This window comes from Oryza glaberrima, chromosome 7, assembly GCF_000147395.1.
Source record: "Oryza glaberrima chromosome 7, OglaRS2, whole genome shotgun sequence".
Classification (NCBI taxonomy): Eukaryota; Viridiplantae; Streptophyta; class Magnoliopsida; order Poales; family Poaceae; genus Oryza; species Oryza glaberrima.
Genome location: NC_068332.1, coordinates 17461646 through 17485860, shown reverse-complemented (window position 1 = coordinate 17485860; position 24215 = coordinate 17461646). Strand labels below are relative to the sequence as shown.

General features: G+C 41.3%; 2 protein-coding genes across 2 annotated transcripts; both read left to right on the top strand.

Annotated features, from left to right (window-relative positions):
- The first annotated feature begins 839 nt into the window (after positions 1-839).
- LOC127780546 (autophagy-related protein 8A) lies at positions 840-3455 on the top strand. The gene is made up of 6 exons (XM_052307465.1): positions 840-1001; positions 1187-1230; positions 2220-2275; positions 2365-2417; positions 2819-2937; positions 3023-3455. Exons 2-6 carry the CDS (start codon positions 1194-1196, stop codon positions 3115-3117), a joined length of 360 nt encoding a protein of 119 aa, XP_052163425.1. The 5' UTR covers positions 840-1001; positions 1187-1193; the 3' UTR covers positions 3118-3455.
- An 8135-nt stretch (positions 3456-11590) lies between these two features.
- Positions 11591-14706, top strand: LOC127778303 (uncharacterized). Its single transcript, XM_052304884.1, has 2 exons — positions 11591-13242; positions 14070-14706. Exons 1-2 carry the CDS (start codon positions 11749-11751, stop codon positions 14415-14417), a joined length of 1842 nt encoding a protein of 613 aa, XP_052160844.1. The 5' UTR covers positions 11591-11748; the 3' UTR covers positions 14418-14706.
- Positions 14707-24215: the final 9509 nt, after the last annotated feature.

The following is a 24215-nucleotide window of genomic DNA, read 5'->3' as shown; positions in this document are numbered from 1 at the left end:
AGTAGGTTTTGCCTTGAAACTCAAGTTAGGCTGTTTGGATCCAAACTTCAGTACTTTTCCATCACATCAATCTGTCATACACACAACTTTTCAGTCACATCATCTCCAATTTCAATCAAAATCCAAACTTTCCCCTCAACTAAAGAAACAGCCCTGAATAAGTAAACTTTAAAACTAATATGATACTAGTATGTATGTCCCATTGTCCAACTTAGCTAAATAGTAGCTAGTACTAAAATAGATCAAATATTAAGTGGATAGGATATATCCTATCATAGTGCAATAATTTGGATATATGTCTATCCAGATAGTACTAGGATACCTTTCATCCACTCAAAATTTGTTATATTTTAGGATTTATTCAGCTACATAATACTTCTCAGATTAATAGTACTATGATATGTCTTATCCACTCAAAAATATACATTTAAACTTGTTATATTTTGGGACCAGATCTGTAGTGCTAGGAAATGTCACATTCACTTAAAATTTGTTATATTTTAAGTTGGAGGGAGTACTATTACAATTTTTCATGTAATTCAAGAAAAAAATTATGATGTTACTATCACTTAAATGGACTATAGAGTAATAGATGTAGAGTAATACTAGATGTGATTTTCCGGTGAGTACGAACGAGGGGGCAGTTCACAAAATTTGCACTAAACCTAATACAGTATATTCCAGATTTTGTAAATATATTATATAACTCCTCGTGAAAGTAAAGGAAAGTGGTAAACCAAAAGGAAACGCTTAACAACTCTACTCCGAGCCGTAGACTTTATTTATTAACGATGGAATTAAAGCAATATCCAAGGGGTTAAACGCAAAATCCGCAACAAGAAATCCCCATTAAATAGCGGCGACACGCCACCAACCAAACCAAACCCTACCGCGACTTCCTTCCTTCCTTCCGGTTGCTTCCGCCGATCGACTTCTCGCCCCCCAAATCGATTCGCCCCCCGCCTCGATCGATCGATTCCGCGGCAGCGCCCCTTCGATCGGTGAGCCTCTCGTCTCGATCCCCCAACGGAGCCGGCCGAATTCGCGAGGATTCGGGAGGTTTTCCCTCTGCGTTCGTTTCTGCGGATGATTTGTTTTTTTTTCTTTTGGTGGATCGGTTTGATCGAGGGGAGACGTTGACCTTGGGGGTTTGTTTCTGATGATCGATTGATGATTTGATTCGCAGGTTGGAGATGGCCAGGACTTCCTTCAAGCTCGAGCACCCACTGGGTTTGTTGCTTCTTCTCTCTCGCCCCATTACCTCTTTGCCCTGTCAATTTGTTGCGATTAGGTTGCAATCTGTGATTCGATCGATGGTGTGGTGGTAGATTGATTGCGAGTTTTAGATGGGCGTTTTATAATCGGAACTAGCTTTGCGTTTTTGTGTGGTATATGATGATCTGATTGTAGATTATATATGAGTACTACTTTTGTGGAGACTGCCTTGTGTGTGGGATTGTTTTGTCGGGCGTTGTGTTTGTTGTTGGAGTATGATTTGGCCCACCCAAGGATTGATTTTTTCTTTTGGTTGCGTGTGTTGCATATTGGTCTTGAGCTGTGTATTAGTTGCAGAAGAGGACTCTGTAGTTTACGGTCGCTTGTTTCCAGAACAAAAGTTTAAACTCTGGGATACTTGTTTTATTCCCAGTTGCAAAAGGGTTTTTATCATATTCGGACTAACACAATGCTTATTGTATAGATTTTTGTTGGTAGTTCTATTACTCGTAACACAATGCTTATTCTTCGGTAGTTCCATTACTCGTGGCAGATAACATCAAATGTCCAATTAAGCAAACATATTTGTTCTTGTTGATCTAGTCTGTTTTATGATTGAATTGTGTTCAATGTGCATTGTTGTTTCAATAATAAACTGTTTCATGTATTGAACTTGTTTACTTCAGTCTTCAATATATCATGATTCTCTTGATTAGCAGTACCCTGTTTACTGGTGGTTGGAACATGCTGTACTTTGTATTTATTTGATTGAGCCTTGAACATATTTGCTAATCTAAGAAAAGCTAGCTTGTACAAGAGGTTGAGATGATATTTTTTCTTCTATTTATCTGCTTTACACTTAGCACAGACTACCCCTAATTCCATTAGTGTAGCAGAACCAACTGTGAAAAGAAAAAAAAAAACATTCCCGACTATGTTTATGTCAACCACATGTAATTTGCATATAGCATCTTATGATGTTTGTATTTTGAATGATATTGCAGAAAGGAGGCAAGCAGAATCTGCCAGGATCCGTGAGAAGTACTCAGACAGAATTCCGGTAATATATCTCTGCTGTTTACTTTTTCGTTTGTGCATATCTCCTATATGCATCTGTCTTATCTAAAATTCTGCGATATGCTATTTCAGGTGATCGTTGAGAAGGCTGACAAGACCGATGTTCCAGAAATTGACAAAAAGAAGTAAGCTTTCTTTTCCACATCTCCTTTATTATGACGGGAGATGTTCTATCTCATGGTTGCTTATATCAGCTACTAAAGCTTTTTTTTTATGTATGAGAGGGCTTCCATTTTTCCTCTCCTTTTTAACACCTGCTTTAGTTGGAGGAAGATAAAATAGGAGCAACTTTTCTTTCACATTGGGTTCTATCTAACTCAATCAGGCTAATTTCGCTTTAGATGTCCTGTATTCTCTGGAATTTGGCTTGCTATGTTCTATTTGTTTGGTTAGTACTTAGTACTCTTTATTTATGTTGCTTATTGACTTAGAATACCCAGGCATCTGCTATTAATTGAATTGAAATCCTGAAATATTAACCTTCTCTTGGATACACACATCTTTGTTTTTTTTTTTTCTGATGTAGGTACCTTGTCCCTGCTGATCTCACTGTTGGCCAGTTTGTCTATGTGGTTCGGAAGAGGATTAAGCTTAGCCCAGAAAAGGCCATCTTTGTCTTTGTGAAGAACACATTGCCGCCAACTGGTAAATTCATTGTTCTTGATTTGTCATTGTCATATCACCTACCCTTTTGGTTTCCTTATATTTTGCGCATACATTCTATTGGCAGCTTCTTTGATGTCTGCAATCTACGAAGAGAACAAGGATGAGGACGGCTTCCTCTACATGACTTACAGTGGCGAGAACACATTCGGCTCTGCGTAATTCATCAACTGTTGCTGCTGCTGTAAATAAACATGGATGGCCAGGTGTCATGGTCAACCTCCTGTGTACATAGCATGTCCCTGTGCTGGATTGCCTCAATGGTCTAATGCGTCCTTAGCTTTTTAAGTGGTTCGTATGCTATCGTTTGAAAGTTGGAACGACCCATAGAACTGATATTATTCATTCTGGGTTGATGACGTTTCTTATTCTACCATTATGCATTTGCAACGTGTTTTAAGTCTGAAGTGTGATTGGGCGTTTCAATTTCAGTTATCTGTTATCATTGTTAATTGCAACTGATTCAGGCCAATAAGAAATCAAGGCCTTCTTAATCGTCATATCTCGCATGGTTGCACGCATGATTGTTTTTTTTTTTGGTTGTTGTTGTTGATGTTGGAGACTGCACCATAGTCACCGTGTTTTCTTCTCGTCTCATTCCATCAGCTATTTTCATTTTATCAATTTGGTGTTTTCTTCTCGTCTCATTCTATCAGTTATTTTCTTTTTATCAATTTGGCATGGCACCGTCAGTTATTGCTAGGCGGTAATGTCATATGCGCGACGCTAGATTCAATATGTTCTTCCTTTTTTTTCGTAAGATGATAATCGAGAATGGACGTAAATGGCATCGAGTGCTTTTACTCTACATATGATTACTCTTTTTTGGGAGCAGGCGACAGCTGGATGTTTGTAATCATCTGTTTGTGTTTGTGTCACCTCTAATGCCATTATTATACGCAAATGATGCCACTTGTCCCCATCATGTCTCGACTCTCGACGATGCTCCTTTGCTATACAATGTAGGCCGTCAACTTATTCCTTTCGGCCGTCCGATCCAGATGTACAGCTGAGAGGCAGGGAGGGTTAATGGGCTGGCCCGATTCGCATTTTCTGCTATATGTTAGTCTGGTATTGTTATGGCATGTACCGCGTATATCTCTCTCCTGATATTGTTTCTATAAGTCGGTTAAGTAAATAAGGGAACGATGTGTCAGTATATTCCCAGGAAGGCTGCGCCAGGCTAGCAGGGCGGGCCGGGTAAGGCGGGTGGCAAAGGAGGCGATGGCGCTAGCGGTGAGGAGGGCGGGACAGGCGGCCGCGGCGGCGATGGGGGTCCAGCGGGGATCGACGGCAAGGGCGGTCGCGGCGGCGACGGCGGGCCTTCCCTTCCGGCCGCTAGGTAATGCCCCCCACTGCGGGCGCTACCGCCTAGGCGCTAGCTACTGGCCTACTGCGCTGTCCCAGCCATACTGATTTGCTGTTTAATTTCCTTCCGTTTGAGATGGAACCCCTGAACTTTATGCTTTGGCAAAGATTAGGGGCCATATTCAGCACCAACTTTGGCGAAGATGCATGGTCCGCCATGCATGCGATGTCGGTGTGGACGATGCTTGTAATTTTTGTCTTGTGGTGCTCAGGCACATCAATAAAATGGCTGGGATGGAATGTTAGTGTGACGTTCGGAGTGTTGGCCTGTGCATGGCTACCAATAATTGAAGCAACGTTGTCCGAGAGCACTATTTAACACGAAAATAGTCTCAGACTTATATATATGCTATGGTTTTTGCATAATATTGAATGCATCACAATCCAGAACAACTAAAAAAATATTGATTTTGGGTCGCATAACAGCGTAGATCGATTCGACGTCATCATTCTTTCCTGACATCTCTTCTGCCTCTAGATGTTTTTTGTTGCACTATGAATTTGCTCAACTCCATCTTCAGCGTTTGTTCTCTTCACAGGCTTTCCTGTTCAGAATGACAACTGTCAGAATAATACGTCCGTTAATTCTCCATGAGTTACCGCTATTGAACCAAACATTATCATATCAAGAAATATAGTTGCTGCTATATCACTAGTAACCGTGCACGTGCAATGCACGTTTATGTCAAAAGTATCACTTCAATTCCATTTATTGTTATAAGCAATAAACTTATTCCAAATCGTTGATGTTTACATGAAACATAACCGATTCCCTCTAAAATAAGCACTGTAGAACCATCCTCTTGCCATAATAATCTGTGGGCAGGCGAAAATGGAGGTGGTGATAGGATGATGTCACTGTGGTAAGCAACTGTAGAACCATCCTCTCGCCATAACAATCTGTGGGCGGGCGAAAAATGGCGGTGGTGATAGGATGATGTCGCTGTGGGAGGGTGAAATCCCGGTGGATGGTAGGGAGGGTGAAAGGGCTCTACGAATGGACGGTAGGGATTTAACCAATTGATTTGACCCGTAGGATTGTTAGGGATGAACGGCTCTTTTTTATATTACTACTCCATAAAGTATAGACGTAGGAGTAACTCCAACAGTTCATGTGGGAATATCAAACCACTCATATCACTTAGTACTCCAACGCTTCACGTGATTCGGTAAGAACGAATTCTGAATTTGATTAAACCACTCTAAAATCTAGGAATTCAGCCATGGGTATATAGGTGGGCTATTCATGTAATTTCGATAAAAACATTGTAGCGAGCACAACCTTATTGGTGGACTGGTTCATGGCATTGATGGATAGTGAAAGGGCATATAGCCTAGTGGTTGCAGTGACCTGAGTAGCACCTCAAGGTCTTGAGTTTAAATCTCCATAGGAGCGAATTTCAGATTGGGTTTATTTGAGGGCTAAGTTTTCTGTTTGATAGGCTAAGTTCCTAATTTAGAAAAGGCTGCATATATCCGGTTGGATGTAGAGGCCGGGCAAAAAATACCCTTCTCTAAAAAAAGGGCATTGATGGATTGGTACATTAAATAAACTATAAAAAAATGAATGTTCTCTCTTTTTTATTTAAGCTATCTACTCTTTCCATCCATAATATAAGAGATTTTGGAAAATGTAACACATCTAATTACTACGAATCTGAACAAACTGTATGTCTAGATTCGTAATAATAGGATGTCACATCCTTTCCAAAATCCCGTATATTTTGGGATGGGAGTAATCACTACCGTATTTTTCTCATCTAGGAATCACAAATCCTTTACATTGATGGATAAAGTAAAAAAAAAACATAGTCCCTTATATTTACCGATAGAGAAAGTAATCATTGCAAATAAATAAACTCATCCACTTAGGAGTATATGAAAATGATATCCCTTAGTCCCAAAATAAGTGCTCTTCTAAAGAAGTGCACTCATTTTGATAGAACTAGCGAAGTATACATATTTTAGGATGGAGGAAATACTCCACTATAAAAAAAACCAATTCTGATGATGTATCCGAATAACGTGTATTTCACATATATTTTTAGAATTGATTTTTTTTTAACGGAGAGAGTACTTACTGCAATGCGCAATTGAATTCTAGCACAAGTTGGTAGTAATACCAACAACTAAGGGGGTGTTTAGATTCATACGTGTAAAGTTTTGGCGTGTCACATCAGATATTATATAGGGTGTCGCATAGGGTGTTCGGTACTAATTGCACAGATTGCGACTAATTTGCGAGATAAATCTTTTAAGCCTAATTGCTCCGTGATTTGACAATGTGGTGCTACAATAAACATTAGCTAATAACAGATTAATTAGGCTTAATAAATTCGTCTCGCAGTTTACAGGCGGAATCTATAATCTGTTTTGTTATTAGTCTAACTTTAATACTTCAAATGTGCGTCCGTATATCCGATGTGACACGCCAACTTTTTACACCCCTGATCTAAACACACCCGAAATTTTGACAAATTAACCCTTTAAGAAGACTTATTTTAAGATTGATCCATGCTAAAAACTAATTGCAAAACTAAGCCATCAGCTCAGCGCTATGAAGATTGGCGCTGATATATAACGTCTCAGCGCCCGTAGTGTTGGTGCTAAGATCCTAAATGAGTTGGCGGCGCATTCCATGTGGCAGAGGGTCAATGCTAAATTCTTTGGCACTGACCCCATGTACCGCTTAAGGCTGTGTTTGTTAGATGGGTTGGGAACCCATCTTCTCTGCACGGAAAACGGATCAGTTCATTAGCACATGATTAATTAAGTATTAGCTTTTTTTTTAAAATGAATCAATATAATTTTTTTAAGCAATTTTCGTTAGAAACATTTTTTAAAAACGCACCGTTTAACAGTTTGGGAAGCGTGTGCGCGGAAAACGAGGCAGAGGGAGTTGGGAACTCCTACTTACGAAAACGAGGTGGAGCGCCAATGAGTTTGGCGCTGCTAGGATCTCAGCGCCAGTTATCGGCGTTGAAAAGTTACATGTTAGCGTCTAACTTGATGGCGTTGAGCCAACGGCTTATTTTTGCAATTAGATTTTGGAACAGTCCAATCTTAAAATAAGTTTTCTACGAGGGTCAATTTGTTAAAATTTCAGTAAACACACCCCCCGACTGATCCATCCATCCATCAAATCGGCTTGTTCTTGTAGGCGTGGACGCGTGTGGATAATTGCAGTTGCAGTTGCTGCTACAGCTAGCTAGTGGACCTCCTCTGTCCTCTCCCCCCACCTTCGCATGGGAGGCGGACACGCATACTATAGCTTCAACCGCAGTGCTGATTGGTTCCACCGCCCACGCTGTCGTGAGGATCTTCTGCGCCGGCCGTACAACCTGTCGAATTAATCACCACCAATGGAGCATAGGAGTATGTTTGGAGGTTTAAAATTTTAAGAAGTAGCTGGTTGCTAACTATAGCTTATGAGAACATAAAAAAGCATATTTTTCAGCTTATGATTTTTAGTTTATTTTCTGGATTCTATAGCTACAGCTTCTTAGAGCCAGTTTGGTTTGAGGCCTAAATTAGAGGCCTGTTTACTTTGATGAAAAAAAAAACCTTACCAAATTTTGGCAACTTGCTAAAATTTTGGTAGGATTTCTTATATAGTTGCCAAATTTTGGCAGCAAACTAAATGTAGCCTTTTTTTTGGCAATTTTACCAAAATTTGGTAAGGTTGAAAATGGCATCAAAGTGAATAAGCCCTAGGCTTGTCAATTTTTTTGCAATCTCAACAATATTTGTGTATGTTTGGATTGAAGCCAAATTTTGGCATGCCTATATAACATAGGCCAATTCAATAGCCAAATTAGTTTAATTTGGCTTCAATCCAAACACATGTTGGCCTTACCAAAAATTAGCATGCCAAAACTTGCCAAAATTTAGCATGCCAAATTTTAGTAAGGCCAACATTGGTCACAAACCAAACTGGCCCTTAGAATCTGGACTAAAATCTAAACTGCTTGGGAAGTTTCTGATTATGGTAGACGTTGCAGCAGTTATAACCTCTCCAACCAGACCTTAAACTAGTCAGTAACAGTGGCAGCACAGAAGATCTTGAGGAGAAAGAGTGTTAAGAGCAAGAAGACAAGACCGGCCCCTGACCCCGTGCAACGTCTACTTGTATGCTTCATCTCCATCCCCGATGCCTTGTTGGGCTTGGGCCCCTTTCTCTCTCACCAATCCGTTGTTGCGTGGTTTTATTCACAATCACTGACCCCAATCTGTCTTAATAATTCTCTTTTAATCCTTTTTTTAGAACTCCCTTTTAATCCTAGATCCGTGTGTTTACTAGTACTACCACTGCAACTATACTACTGCCACTAGATTCCCAAGCCAGGAAGCCCAGGATCTCCTGTGCCACACTCTTTTTTTTTTTTTTAAGATAAAGAGAGTAGCCATTTGCTATTCAGGTCTCCTCTTCTAGGAGTAATGATTTTTAGAATTTTCGGATGAATGGAACCACCCTTACCCTTTTCAGTTATTTCATTGGATTGTTGTCGTGGATTATTTTGCTCCAAGGCTGCATTCTAATCAGCTGAATGGCTGAAATTTTTGGGGGTGGCAGGTAAACCGTGAGAAACCATTAGCACATAGTTAATCGAGTATTAATTATTATAAACTTAAAAAATAAATTTATTTGATTTTTTAAACAAATATTTATGTAGAAAATTTTTGCACCAAATACATCAATTAGGAGTTTAGGAAGCGTTCTCACGGAAAACGTCGAAGTAGCCAAGCCTAGAACGAACGTAGGCCTAAATCTTCAAAAATATGTTTTTGCATCCTTTATTCTAAGCTACTACCTCCATTCCACAGTAGAAGAAGGTTAATTATATTAAGAAAGTAGATAAAATTAAATATAGAAATATTATGATAGGTAAAAAAAAGTATATAGAGAAATTAAATTGGTCACACTATGATTGGTTGAGAATACAATGTTGGTGAATAGATTATTATATTTTGGGATAACTTTTAAATAATAGAAGTTAGTATTATATTTTGATACGGACGAGTATTAGTTAAGTTTGTTTTTCAAAATAGTTAATTTAAATATAGAACCGCGAGGAAAATCACCGCTATAATCAAGTCAACGAGAAATCTATAAAATTTCTGCGTTCTAAAAGATCCCTCGACATTGCCCAATGCCCATTGCCCTTTGCCATTCCGTCCTTCTTTATAACAGAGTGACTTTAACTATATTCTGTATAATCAAAATCCCTTAAGCATTACCATCAGCACCAAACAGAGTTACACTACTCCTACTATTTCGTAAGAAATTCCCGCGTTTTAACAGAATCTTCAGGCCTTGGTGTCTAAACTTGGAGCCTCTCACACATCATCATCATCCATGAACATGAAGGTGTGGTCCAAAAACCGGAGATGAGAGCTGCAACTGCAACGGAACAGTGTCCCCGACTCCCCGTCACAGGTGATCCTCCCTTTTTTTTTCTCTCTCTTTGTTTTCTCCTTTCCTCCCCAAATCGACGTGGACCCTGCAACAACGACAACAACATCTCCCATGCATGCATCCATCCATGATCCATGGACCCCAAGAGCTAGTACACTAGTGCTAGCTTAATCTCAGTACTAATCTGGATGATTCTCTGAAGAAGAAAAGAGGTAAAACCCCCTAGTTTGGAGGATTCCAAGGCAAAGAGGAAAAGAAGAAAAGAGGAGCAAAGAAAAGCAAAGGCAAAGGGATGATCCAACCGTCTCCCATCCCAATTAAAGGAGATCCCATGGTTTGTACTCACCAAAAGGCAGATGGTATCAGATCACACTACATAGGTGAGTGAGTGAGTGAGTGACCAGTAGAGCAGTCCATACCAGCCTGCATTGTATAACCAGGCTGGTCATGGAAGAAGGGGAAGAAGGAAAAGGAAAAGCTAAAGAGAAATCCACGGTTTTTGCATGATACACCCTCATACTTTGGTTGTTCATGTGTAGCATTCATTGATCAACCCCTCTTTGGATGATTGGATCGTGCCTAAGTGCCACCATGAAGAAATGGTTTGGTAACAAAATTTAGCGGTTGGTCATTATTTATTTATTTATTTTATCTATTATAGCGACTAAATGATATTATATATAATTATAGGTGTATCTACCTACCTGAGAAAAAAAATATATCATTTTTTACTCAGGTACTTTGTCTTTTTTTTTTTCCTTTTCTATATTGGAGATGAGACTAAGAGTCTGACCATAGACATAGATAGAGCCAGGGCTAATTTGTTTTCGCCTGTTATGTACATATTTTTTCAAGTATTGCCAAAATAGTTTTCCATTTTCGTTAAAAAATAAATCTTTTTTCAAGATGTATTGGAAGGTATTCTAAAAAAAAAGTACTGGAAGGGGTTTTTCATCCTCCCAAAGGAAAACCTTCTCCAGCGTGACGCAGTAACAATACACAACCATCTCAAGGTCCTTATTGCAAATTTCCAAAGAGCGGTAAAGAAAAGCAAAAGCAGTAAACAGGCAGTTGCTGACCAGAACCCAAGAGATGCAGGGGCAGTTAGCGTAATAAAGCGAGGAGATGGCAGATACGGGCCCCCGGCCCAGCCCTGGCCCACCCCACAAAGCTCAATTTGTCGTACTCACACACCTCACAACACGCCACGTTGATGCCTCGATAGAACATCACTTTTTTGTTGTTTTTTTCGCTCACTTGCCACTTTCATATAGTATACCACAGTAGTAGTAGTATTATTGCTACTTTATCCAACTAGTTTCTATTTTTATTTGGATGGCAGGAGGATCTGTGTAAATAATTTTATAGCAATTTCTAATTGTATTATATGACAGTTTTAGTGGAAATAAGATCATGATTTGGTAAAAAATTATACTACATCCATCTCAAAACTTATCTAGATTAATAGTTAAAATTTATTACCATCTCTATCGTAGAATATAGTGATTTTTAGCTATAAGGATGTTCGGAAGTGATTGCTGTGCTGCAGAGCCTAGCACCGCAACATAAGTTGTGATGCTTATAATATAGTCGTAGATGACTGCATACAAACGAACAAAGCCTCGTCATATTCGAGTATACTTGTATTTAAATATAGAGCTAAAAATTATTACATTTTGAGAGGAACCTAGTATATCTTAGGACGGACGGAGCTGTAGATATTGGATTATTAAAATATAAAAAAATTGCCGTTTAGTGGAGCAAATTCCGGTTTGTGGGCCCGGCCCGGCCCGGCCCGGCCCAGTTATCCGTCACCTCGCTCGAGTCTCTCTTCCCCACCCCCTCACCTCAGCAGCAGCTGGGAGCTCTCAGTCACCACTCCGCTCGATCTCCCCCCGCACCACTGCGCCGCGCAGAGCGGAGCAGAGCTTCTCCCAGAGCTAGAGCTTTGCGCTAGCCGTCCGTGGCGCGAGAATCCCGAGAGCTCGCGCCCTGAGCAGGAGCAGGCAATGCCGGTCCAGGACCCTTCCTCCCCCGTGCCGGCGGCGGCGCGGCCGAAGCGCACGTCGTCGGCGCCGATCCGGCCGTCGGACTACACGCACAGCCCGGCGCACCACCGCGTCGCGCTGCGGGACGCCGCCGGGCTGGCGGGCGTCCTCCAGGGGCTCCCGCCGCTCGCCCACCCGAGCCGCATCCTCACCGCCGCCGACGCCGCCCGCGAGGCCCGCCTCGCGGCGTCCGTGTCCGGGGCGCTCGACCGCCGCGACGTCCCGGCCGGGGACACCGCGCTCCACCTCGCCGTGAGGCTCAGGCTCCCCTCCCTCGCCTCCGCGCTCGCCGCCGCCGGCGCCGACCCCACGCTCCAGAACCACGCCGGGTGGACGCCCCTCCAGGAGGCGCTCTGCCTGGGTTGCAAGGACATCGCCGCGTGCCTCCTCCGCGCCCACCGCCTCGCCGCCTGGGCCAAGCTCCGCCGCCGCGCCCCCGCGCTGTCCGCGGCGCTCCGCCGGGTCCAGGACTTCTACCTCGAGGTGGACTTCCACTTCGAGAGCTCCGTCGTGCCGCTCCTCTCCCGCGCCGCGCCCTCGGACACCTACCGCATTTGGAAGCGCGGCGCGGAGCTCCGCGCGGACACCACGCTCGCCGGCTTCGACGGCCTCCGCATACGCCGGGCCGACCACTCGTTCCTCTTCTTCGGCGAGGAGGCCGACGCCGGCGGCCGCCACCTCCCCCCGGGCTCGCTCCTCGTGCTCCACCGCGGCAAGCGCGAGGTGCACGACGCATTCGCGGCGGCGGCGGCCGCCGGCGACGAGGATTCGGCCACATCTGACGCGGCCGCGTATCGACCGGGGCTCAACATCTCCTCCGCGAGGCTCGTGCCGAGGACGACATGGCTACGGAAGGAGAAGACGGAGAGCGTCGGGGAGTGGAAGGCTCGGGTGTTCGACGTCCACAACGTCGTCTTCTCCTTCCGCACGCTCAAGGCAGCCAACGCCGGCCGCAAGGACTTCACCTTCGAGCTCGCCGGAGACGACGACGACGACGACAACAACGACGACGAGGAAGACTTCCTCCCCCTGGAGATCCGCGACGATGACGAGGACGGCGACTTCCTGGTCGCCGACATCCCCCCGCCCCCGTCGCGCCGCAGCTGCTACGTGCCCGGCCGGCGCAGCGTGGCGGCGCCGCCGTCGCACATGGCGACGCCGCAGAGGCGGCGGAACAGCGTGGACGTGCCGCGCCGGCTCCCGGCGTGCGCGTCCGTCGGCCGCGGCGAGGGCGGCGTGTTCGGCCGCCACGCCACCACGACGGGGGGAGCCAGGTGGAAGGAGGAGGAGACGGTGAAGACGCTGCGGCCAACCGTCTGGCTCACCGAGGACTTCCCGCTCACCGTCGACGAGTTCTTGCCGCTGCTCGACATCCTGGCCAGCCGCGTCCGCGCCGTGCGCCGCCTCCGCGAGCTGCTCACCACCAAGTTCCCGCCGGGGACATTCCCGGTGAAGGTAACAAACCACCAATTCTACCATTCTGCTGCTCCAATTCTTGCATGAAGCACTGAAATTCTTAGTGTTTCAGCTGAAGCAAATTCATCATTTTGCAAATTTGGCAAGAATTTAGAATGTTTCAGTAATTCTTCATAGTTCATTCTTCAGTACTGGTACTGGCAATGTGGTTGCAGAAGTCAATGGGCATATCAGTTAACTCATCACTAATGTAGCATCAGCAATATGTAGAACTTATCTCCTTGAAATTTATATGAGCAAATTATCTCTATGTGCACTAGAAATTCTTGTCATCAATCTGATAATAATGTTAGGTGTTAGCCTGTTAGGTGACTTATTGTCATTTGCTACATTGGGACCATTTATCCATACGTGAACCGTTCTTCACTGTTCATTGTACAATAGCGCAAGCTTGATGTGCATAAATGTGTGACAACATTTAGGACAAAAATTGAATGAAGTTTACTCGGTGCACATGCTGATCTGCACCGAGAGGGAATTTCCTGGTTTGCTCAATTTGAGGAGTTGGTGATGGATGTTATTACCTTGTCGTGCTAGAAGCTGGTTTAGGATAAAAAAGCATGGAACATTTCAAGCTTACTCAATGCATTGTTTACAAAAGTAGTACTCATTGTAGTTGCATGCTCAACACTATCCTTATGCTGCTTCATCATGTTCATGCATCATTTTGCTTCCAAAGAAATATTGTGGGAGACATTGAGTTGGTCTGCTGGAATGGACATATACTCATTTTTGCTACTCTAGAGACATTCTGTGAAGTTGAAGTGTATGAATTCAGCTGATCCATACTTCTGTTTTTAATGCAGGTTGCCATTCCTGTTGTTCCAACGGTGAGGGTAGTGATCACCTTCACCAAGTTCGTCCCTCTCCTCGAGCCGGAGGAATTCTTCACGCCGATGTCAAGCCCCAGCCTGTTGGCGAGCCCCGGTCCGGGATCCATCATGCACAAACCAGACACTCAGAAGAGCTCCTATTTGAAGTGGGGCTTGAAGAACTCCAGATCGAAGCCGGTGAACCTGTCGCAGGTTGCGGACAACACCGACCCGTTCACGATCCCGAGTGACTACACTTGGGTAAGCCTCGGGTCTAAGGGCCAAGACAAGAAGTCATCCAAGACTAAGAAGGGGAAGACCAAAGAGACCAAGCTTAGCTAGAATCAGGTTACATGATCCAGTGGCCCTGGTTCAGTGAGAGCTCCCAGAACCTGTAATTACCAAATCATCTGGGAAGAGCCATGCCACTGGTAATAATACCTAGCATTAGCTTTGCACTACTCAAGAAGAAAAGCACAATGGTTATCAGTAGATGCCAGGGAATAGAGCTTGTGAAACCATGCCTGGTAAATTTCTCCCCCCCCCCCCCCTCTCCTGTTCTTCTCAACTGATTGTTCAGCTGTGTTGTAAAACTGCGCAAGAACCGAGACGCTCAATCATTACATGGATTCCTTCTGTTCTTTCTGTGTAATCCTATCTAGGTTGTGTTTAGTTCCCTTCAAACTTCCAAAAATTCCATCACATTAAGTGTTTGGACACATGCATGAAGCATTAAATGTGGACGAAAAAAACCAATTGCACAGTTTACATGTAAATTGCGAGATGGATCTTTTGAGCCTAATTACGTCATAATTTGACAATGTGGTGCTACAGTAAACATTTGCTAATGACGGATTAATTAGGCTTAATAGATTCGTCTCGCAGTTTACAGACAGAATATGTAATTTGTTTTGTTATTAGTCTATGTTTAATATTTTAAATGTGTGTCCGTATACTTCGAAATTTTTACACCTAAACAACTAAACACGGCCTGGCCTGAATCATCTATACAATGTTGCCTGAATCATCTGGTCTGGAACTCTGGATGGAAGAAGAGTTCATGAAGTGTCTAAAGATGAACTCTGAACTCTTCTGAACTGGTGTGTACATTTGTGCTTTTTTTTTTTTCCTTTGAGGCAGATGGAATGGAAACAGGGGAGTGTTGGATGGAGGTGGCGGTGTGGCTGCATGCCGTGGATCGATGCGTTTCGATGGTTCCTTTTCCTGTGTCGGTAGTACTGGCCTACCATGGCAGTGTGTGTGTGTGTCGGCTCTTTGCAGGGCAGGATCATTGGCCCTACTCTCAGGCTTTACCGTGCAATTTTGGCTGCCAAAAACATTCCTGGACTCGCAGTGAAAAATGGCAGTTTTTTTTACCACGGGTAGCTCAATTGCTGAAAACTCTACAGTCACAGGGTGTCTACTTGCCATGGAGCCTTTTCAGCTGCGTAATTGAAATGTTCTTTTACAAATTTTCTGTGTTGAAAAAAAAATATGTGTCGATAAGTAAGAGCAACTGATTGGGTCTATGTTATGGTTTGGGGAAATGCAGAAAAATGACTCTTCCCCGTAAGCACGTTGATGGGAGCTAAATTGTGCTGATTCAAATTGTAAGCACAAATTATATTATTGTCTATGTCCTAAAATATAACTTACAAAATTTATCATAGAATATAGCAATTTCTTACCTTACTCTCCCATATCAATCAATTACGACCATCTCTCATTTACTTTCTTTACCTACTTCCTTATCTAAAGCAATCACAACCATCCCTCATTTAATTTCACCTGGCTTATCTCTTTAATCTATGAAAAAAAACTCGAGAAATCATTATACTCACTTTGTCCATAAATATAAGGATCATACCGTTTTGGTTTGTCCACATATATAATAGATTTGTAATTCCAGGTATAACTGTTGTACTAGTTTATTCTTTATCTGTCAACTTTTGTACTATTTTACTCATCATATATTTACTTTTGTCTAGTATTCGTCCAACTATCTTATTTTGTACTATGTTTTTCCTTATCTATTATATTATTAAAACATCCTTGAAAGGAGACACCACGTTCGCTGTGGGGGCTAGAAATTTTCACATTAATCGAACAAAAAGAAAATGAGAGTCCAACTAGAAATACAATTTGAAAATAGTTGAAATTCGGAATTAAAAATAAGCACTATTGAAAAAAGAGTCCTCGTAAGAATCCAATACGAGATTATTTAATATTCGGAATAAAAATAAAATAAAACCCGAAATTAGCAAAAAAGGAAAAGAAGAGTTTGAGTAGAAAAATACAATTTTAAAATAACTAAAATTTAGAATTAAAATTAACAAATATTGAAAGAAGAGTCCATATAAAAACCCAATATGAGATTATTAAACATCGAAATAAAAAATAATAAAAAAGAAATTACAGTAGAAAAAAGAAAAAGAAAAGAAGAGTTCAAGTAGTAATACAATTTAAAATTAACTGTAATTCAGAATTAAATATAAGCAATATTGAAATAAGAGTACATATAAGAACCCAACAGTAGATTAATTAAAATTCGAAATAAAATATAAAATAAAATCTGAAATTATACAAATTAAAAAGAGATTTCAAGTAGGAATACAATTTATAAATATCTAAAATTGGTGATAAAAAATAAAGACTACTGACAGAAAAGACCATCTAAAACACATGACAAGATTAATTAACAAGCCTATAAAGGAGTAGAGTGGTGGCGGTTGATGGGGCATCTAAAAAATACTAGTAAAACACCAAATAGAATCCTAATGACGATTAAAAGGAAGGACGACGGGCAGGTCATGAAGCAATCGGTCAAGGCGGTTGGCGGGATATATAGAAAGTAAAAAAAAAAACCCAATGATAAGCATATTTGATTTTTAAAACCTCAATGACAATAGAAATGAGAGGCAGCAGGCGGGTCGTACAGAAGTACAATGTCAGAGCCGCCAATGGTTGGTAGGGCTTCTAGAAAGTAAAAAATAAATTCCAACTATAGTTATGATCAATTTTTACAATTCCAATGACAATAAAGAGTAGGCGACGGATGGGTTGTAGAGGAGTATAGTGACAACGTTTGACAGGATTTCTAAAAATTATAAAAAAAAAAACCCAACGAGGCAATAAACTCTAAAAACTAAAAGTCTATTTTTTAAACGTTCGGGCTTCTAAAAAGTAAAAAAATAAACCTCAATGATAATCATGTTTGATTTTTAAATCTCAATGACAATAAAAAAAATGCGACAGCGGGCGAGCCGTAGAGAAGTACAGTGACAAAGTCGTTAAGGTTTTGGCGGAACTTCTAGAAAGTAAAAAAAAAACCTAAACGATAATTATGTTATTTTTAAAATACCAATAACAATAAAAAGAAGATATAGTGGACGGTCGTAGAGTATAATGGCAGCATTTGACGAGACTTTTAGAAACTATAAAAACAAAACCCAACAGGACAATAAATTCTAAAAACCATAAGATCCAATTTTTAAAAGTTTAAGGAGAATGAATAGAAACAGTGGTATATCGAGCAAGAAAATAAAGAAGAATATGACATAAATAAGGGGTAGCAACTGGTGTGACTTGAAAACAATAAAATTAGAAACACGAGTATGATAATTTTTTGTCGTTTAAAGTGTTTAGAAAACGGGATAACTATTTAATAAATTTTAAGTAAAATATTATTAAAAATATATAATTTTATATAGGTACTAGCCGTGCAATTGAGCGAGCCACCCAGCTAGTTTTTCTTTAAAAAATAATCTCTTAAATTTGTGGAGGAAGTACAACTTTACACGAGCAATTTTGGTCCTTCAAACCAATTGGGCCTACATATCAGACAGATGCCAACTTCTCAGCGTAAGGGCCCCCAAAAGTAATGACACGGCGTTCAAGTACGCTACACTAGCCTAGAGACCACCATGACTACAACAAGTACTACGGTCAACTGGACAAATATTGGAGGGCAGTACGACAGTATAGTCAGATTCGATCCATCTTTTGGACTTCCATGCAAGATGCAATGCATAAACTGATGTGATATTTCTGCAGGTACCGTACACGAACATGCTGTTATTTGGGAGTTTTCCTTTTACTAGAGAAAATTTTTTACCCACCCATCACATCAAATGTTTGACATATATATCAAGTATTACATATTAAAAAAAAACCAATTACACAGTTTGCGTGTAAATTGCGAGACGAATCTTTTAAGCCTAATTGCGTCATGATTTGACAATATGGTGCTACAGTAAACATTTGCTAATGACTGATTAATTAGATTTAATAAATTTGTCTCGCAGTTTTCTAGTATTAGACTACATTTAATACTTTAAATATGTGTCTGTATATCTGATAACCAAAACTAAAAATTTTCCCCAACAAGGCCTAAGCCTAATACTCCAACTCCGTGTGAACAAAGTGCAAGTGGTGGTGCTTTTTCCTGCACTTGAGATCTGATGGTTTGACCGTAAAAATGTTTCAAATGGGACATCTCTTTGAGAAAATTCACCAATATCACTGCAAAGTATAGTTGTTTGTGTGGTACTACATTAACCAAGAGTTTCATGGAGGAAAATTTTGGTAGGGCTTCTCATTTTGACAACTCTATTGGAACGAGATGTTAGAATTAATCAGGCTTAGCCCAATTAATTCTAGTAAATTTTAAAAACTCACAATTAATGTTAGAATTAATACTATATGAAAAAACAAATGAAAAAATATCTCAACTTAAATAGGTTGTAAACTGGTGTAACCGTTGACTTGTTAAACTAGTGGATGGACAGCCATGCGTGCACACTGAACCGAGGGCCAAGGCGTGGTGTGGCGTGCGACGGAGAGCCATCAAACCATCCCATCAGCTTATTTAAGAACGTCTTCAAATCCTTCTCCTGGTATTCCCGGTTAAGAAGTGCAGACGGCTTTGGTTTCGAATGGTACTTACTCGTCTTGTGACTAAGTAAAAAAAAAGATTGTTGCTTTTCAATTGGTTTGGTCACCGAGGCACCAGCGGCTCACTATATTTTGTAGTTTGTTCACTCCTTTATAAATCACTCATCAGGAATGGGCTCGTTCCGTGCCGTATCAATAAGGTCATAGAGGATTGGTGTTATTACGGATCAATCTATTTGGAGCAAAGGATTCAAGTAACAATAAGAACTTTTTAATTTTTGTGGAGATGTCTATATTTGGTTTGTTTGATTTTTTGCATGGAGGGATGTTTTGGTCACTTCACCTCCCCTATATAAAGAGGTGAATCAATTCTAGATGATTCACCTTATTTGGTCGGTGTGATTCTTGCATGAGGGAGGTTATTTGCATGAATCGAATGGAAAAAACATGTGAAAATGCTAGGTTGCTAAGTGATGGAGCTGCTCATAATCATGAGATTTTTAGTTGTGATGAAGTGGGTCGATCACATATACATTCACAATTTCACATCCACCGGATTGAGAGAACCAGCTGGTGTTTAATTTTCCCCCTCATAAAGTCAGGTCCAATTTTTGCATTTCTCAGCTGGCAACTGTAATTAAGTCAGATTACAAGCTTTACAACTGTAATTTTTGCATCAGAGCTTCTACAGTTGACAACTGACTGGTTGTAACTAACACGTATAGTAACGCCTGCTTATCTCGCCAGCTAAGTACTCCACAAACTTACAAACTAAAACACGCAAAAAAAAGAAAGAAAAAGAAAACAAAAAAACAAAAGCAGCTCGAAACGGCTCCGGATTTCAATTCGCTAGTTGTTCTTCGCCGAAAGCAGCTAGAAAGCTCTCTCTCGATCGCTACAAGCTAAATTTAAACCCCCTACTCCCCTAGCGTCACACGCACCGCTCGATCTTTTTCTCTCGATTTCTCTCCCCCTTCTCCGGCTCGATCGATCTCCCTAGTCGTCGTCGGCCGGCCAGCGCCATGGCTACCGCCGCCTCGTGCCTCTCGGTGTTCGCTGGCGCCACCGCAACGACGGTGGCCGCAAGCAGCCGGCTGATGTCGCGGCGGGCGGTCGCCTGTGCTGGCTACGCGGGGATGGATGATGGTGGTGGCGGCGAGGGGATGATGATCATGGCGCGACGACGCCGCCTGGTTGTGCCGGGGATCATCGCTACGGCCGGCGGCGTCGTGAGGCTTCGACCGGCTACCAAGGGTGCGTATACATGCGCACGTGCACAGCGTGCAAGAGGTTAGTGGGTTGTTCTGATTTGATGTCATAGCTGCTTTTAATTGTCATGTTTTATTAAAGGAAAGATATACTCCCTCCGTCTCATATTAGTTGGTTGTTTTGCATGGATTAAGTTTTACGAAAAAAGACTACAATGCCCTTTATTAAATGATGCATGGTTCGATATAGAAGGATGGCCAAGGGTAGAAAAGAGATAAATTTGAATTAGAAGTGATTGATGGGACAGATAGTACTCCATTGTAATAACTATTTTGGGACAAAGCTTGAATCTTAAAAAGACAACTAATTTGAGATGGAGGGAGTACCCTCTAAACTTTGATAGAAGTTCACCTAGCACCTAGATTTTAAAACCAGAGACATCCAACCCCAATGTCGTTCATATTACACCTTACGTGGTTTTGGATGCTGGCTATGCGTAATTGGAAGTTTAAAAGAACGGTTTTGAATAGCTAATATCACATATTTACATATCATCCATCATCGGTCATCAATTTATACACTCTAGTGACGTCCTACTAATATTATATCGACATTGTTTGTAAGTGAGAGCTAAAAGGGTAAAAAAAAAAGGAAACATTTAGGTGGAGATTTTAACATATATGTCCAATGCATATGTCATGTCGATAAACTAATCCAACGTATATCCAAACTAGATAAAAACCACTTTTCAAAACTATCTTAGGGTGTTGTATGAATGGTATTGTATACTTCAGAGGGTTGGATGATCGATTTTAAAGGTTAGGGTGTTAGATGAACTTTCAGTCAAAGTTTATAGAGGTATTTAGGCTTTTTCCTTTCTTAAATAGTAAAGAATAGTAGTTTTTGTTGATCAGTTGGCATGCATATATGATGCCTTCACATGTATGCTTCCAATACATTAGTCCACACTCTAATCCTACTAAAGGCATGAGAAGTTTGGAGCGAGAGATCATAGAGTGTTCCAGCATATAAAGAGCTCTCGACGATCATGCTAGTTGTAAATGGAGAAGGCCAAAAAACTTGGGTTTTAAGAGGAGCTAGCAAAATGGCTTCCAGAGTTTATACCTTAGTCCTCTCTTTACGTACAATTCCCTTTCCATACTTGTACAATTGATTTTTTTTCTCATATATTCTAGTGTTGGTTTGTTAAAAACAAATACATCAAAATAATCTAACCGCATATCAGAACATCCAAAGTTTGTAGTGCATTTATGGGAATCTACCCCCAAATCATTAATAAAATGTCTTGAAAAATGAATTTAAACAAGGGAAGATCAAATTCTCCGTTAAATAAGCAAAAGTACCGTAAGATGGAACGAAAACAAGGGTAGGAACTTTTTGCATGATACGCAAATGATCATAACCAGAAAAACTTTTACAGTCGTGTTTGGAGAACTGAAAATTCTAAGAAGCACCGAGTGAGTATCCACCTAGTGAGAATTTGGAGTTGGGGTTACCTAACTTCGGATTGGAAATTCTGAGAAGAGTTTCTCTACCTAAGCGTGGTGTTGGATGTGTGGTTAACTAGACATTCCTCTTTGACCGAAAAATTCCAAGATTTTCAAATCAGTACCTAATGGCTAGTCCATTGTGGGTGGAGTATTTAACTTCCTCTACCTCTCCTTTTGAGGAGCTATTGTTCCCAAAGTTGAAACAAATCTTCCACAGTATCTAGAGCTCTCATCTCTCCCCTTTGCCTACATTTGAGTGAAAGTTAATGAGTGGAAAGTGCTAGTAAGCTTCAAATTTATCGAGTTCGTTTCCATGCTAGAGCCATATCTTATATTACTGTTTGAGGTGGTCACTCGTGAGCACCTGATGCATATGGTGTGCGTAGGATCATTTGTGAAGGTTCAGCCTCGCCTTCACAAGGAAAAGAGGAACATGAGTGGCTATCAATTTTGACCTTCGTGGTACTTTGGTGAGGAAAAGGGTTAAGAGAGACCTGGTTCGTAGGAGCCCTTCAATGAAGACATAGGACTTTGATATTTTCATATTGAGAAGTGTTAGTCCATACCGAATCGCATACAATTATAATTGTTTGTGGTAACGTACCTAGTTATTACAATGTGTTTGAATTTGTTACATTTAGTGTCTTGTTTTGAGCATCACTTGTAAGAGCAAGGTCAATAATATAACCAACTGCTGGCTATATCCATTTCCACGTCAATTTGCAGCTAATATTAGATCCAACTAGTACGATAGGTTGTCTATTATGTTGACTGTATCTCATCAGTCAAATAATTAATTTTGTATGGGTAATATCAATGCATACGAAGTCACAGCACACCGGATAATTCAACAATCATAGAAAATAAAACTACCGACCACCAACATGCATTCCACAGACTTGACAAGCATGCAATGGGGAAGAAGCAGAAAAGAAAAAGGAGGAGATTACATGATGACAAGTCAAATTAAGAAGTTGTTGTTGCTCGATGAGAACCAAAGTGCATGGCATGGCGACAACGCCTTGATTGATTTGGAGGGTGAGCAGGAGAGAACATGGGCGTCGATTGGCTAGGTAGGCTGGTGTCGATTTGGCAGAAGTGCCACTCGCTATCACTCACACAAGAGATATTGCCTGGACCGTGGAAGCAGATGGACGGGGGTGATGGGCATAGATCTAATGCACGGCGGTGTTTCCATCTGTGGGGCCTAGGAGATCGGGTGAGGCAGGCCAGTGAAAGAGGAGCAGGTGGTATGCGCAAGACGAGCTTCGATCTGGCAGGCTGGATATGCCAGACAGAACGGGGAGGGGAAAAATTACACGGGATTGCAAGGGGTGGTGGTGGGGCCCATAAAACATGTTTTTAGTGCCTATAGCAATTGCATGCATGCTGCAACGCATATATGGAATTGTGTTCTCGTCGGCGCTAGATTTGCTGCTTGCTTACTCCGTCTCTCTCCTCCATATAGGAATCAGATGATGCGGAATATTTTTTAGTTTTCTCTGTCAGACTATTGTACCTACTCTTAACATATTGGTATGATATGTTTGGCCTAATACATCAATGAGTTATTTATTTGTGGAGTAAATAATAACATCTTGATGTTTGGCTGTTGGATATGATGTAGATGGACTTGTGCATCAACGACATTGTGTGTGGTTGAAGCAAGCAATAATATTAATTCAAGAGTACTTAGCTAGATGAAATTGTATTTACCTAACAATTATTATTTGACTAAATTGGTGTCATGGAAATAGAAGGTTGGGGGGGGGGGGGTGGATTGAAGATGGGCTTCAATGGAATTGCACTATACATATGATGTCTCACAAGCGTCGTTGTTTCGCAAGAATATGTTGAGAGGATGCAAGATCCTATACTGAGTCGCTTAAGGTGGTAGTGGCAAAGATTGTGAAGAATGATGATCAAAAGTGACTTTAATATCTTCCGAGCTTGAAGGGTGGCCGCCCCTCAGGCTTGACGCAAAAAACATATCATGTTATATTTGCTGAAAATGGCTAATAAACCAATAATAGGCAGGGGTGGGCCTTCAACAATTCAAGGGTATTGAAATGAATACCCAAGAATTTTGGCAAAAAAAAAAGATATATATACTATGTATTTTATATGTGTATTCAAAAAATAAAAGAAAAGACATCAAACAGCCCATCAAGCAATGTGTCCTCCCCCTTCTTTGTTGGCCCATTAGCACAATTGATTCACTCCATTTTACCCAACCAAAATATATATATATATGAACTTATGCTCAATTTTGTGTTATATATGTTATATATTATACAACTACTAGTATGTGATATTATATAAACCAATTATTATGATTTTTGAGTGTAGAAAATTTTCCCCCTCTTTATTTTGAATACCCAACCTTCAAATCCTGGGCCCGCCCCTGATAATTGGAGCTATCTCATTGGTCAAACTTCCAAAAGCTTTTGGCTCCGCCACCACTAAGGCTCTGTTCGACCGAGAATTTTGCATTAGCTAATCAGCCGGACATAAAACGAGATGAGTT

What these genes read in the sequence shown, in the direction of transcription:
- LOC127780546 (XM_052307465.1), top strand. Translation starts at nt 1,194, where the DNA reads ATGGCCAGGACTTCCTTCAAGCTCGAGCACCCACTGG. An exon ending in AGTACTCAGACAGAATTCCG is followed by an intron (nt 2,276 to 2,364) that starts GTAATATATCTC and finishes ATGCTATTTCAG; the next exon opens with GTGATCGTTGAGAAGGCTGA. An exon ending in GAACACATTGCCGCCAACTG is followed by an intron (nt 2,938 to 3,022) that starts GTAAATTCATTG and finishes TTCTATTGGCAG; the next exon opens with CTTCTTTGATGTCTGCAATC.
- LOC127778303 (XM_052304884.1), top strand. Translation starts at nt 11,749, where the DNA reads ATGCCGGTCCAGGACCCTTCCTCCCCCGTGCCGGCGGCGGCGCGGCCG. An exon ending in CGGGGACATTCCCGGTGAAG is followed by an intron (nt 13,243 to 14,069) that starts GTAACAAACCAC and finishes TTTTTAATGCAG; the next exon opens with GTTGCCATTCCTGTTGTTCC.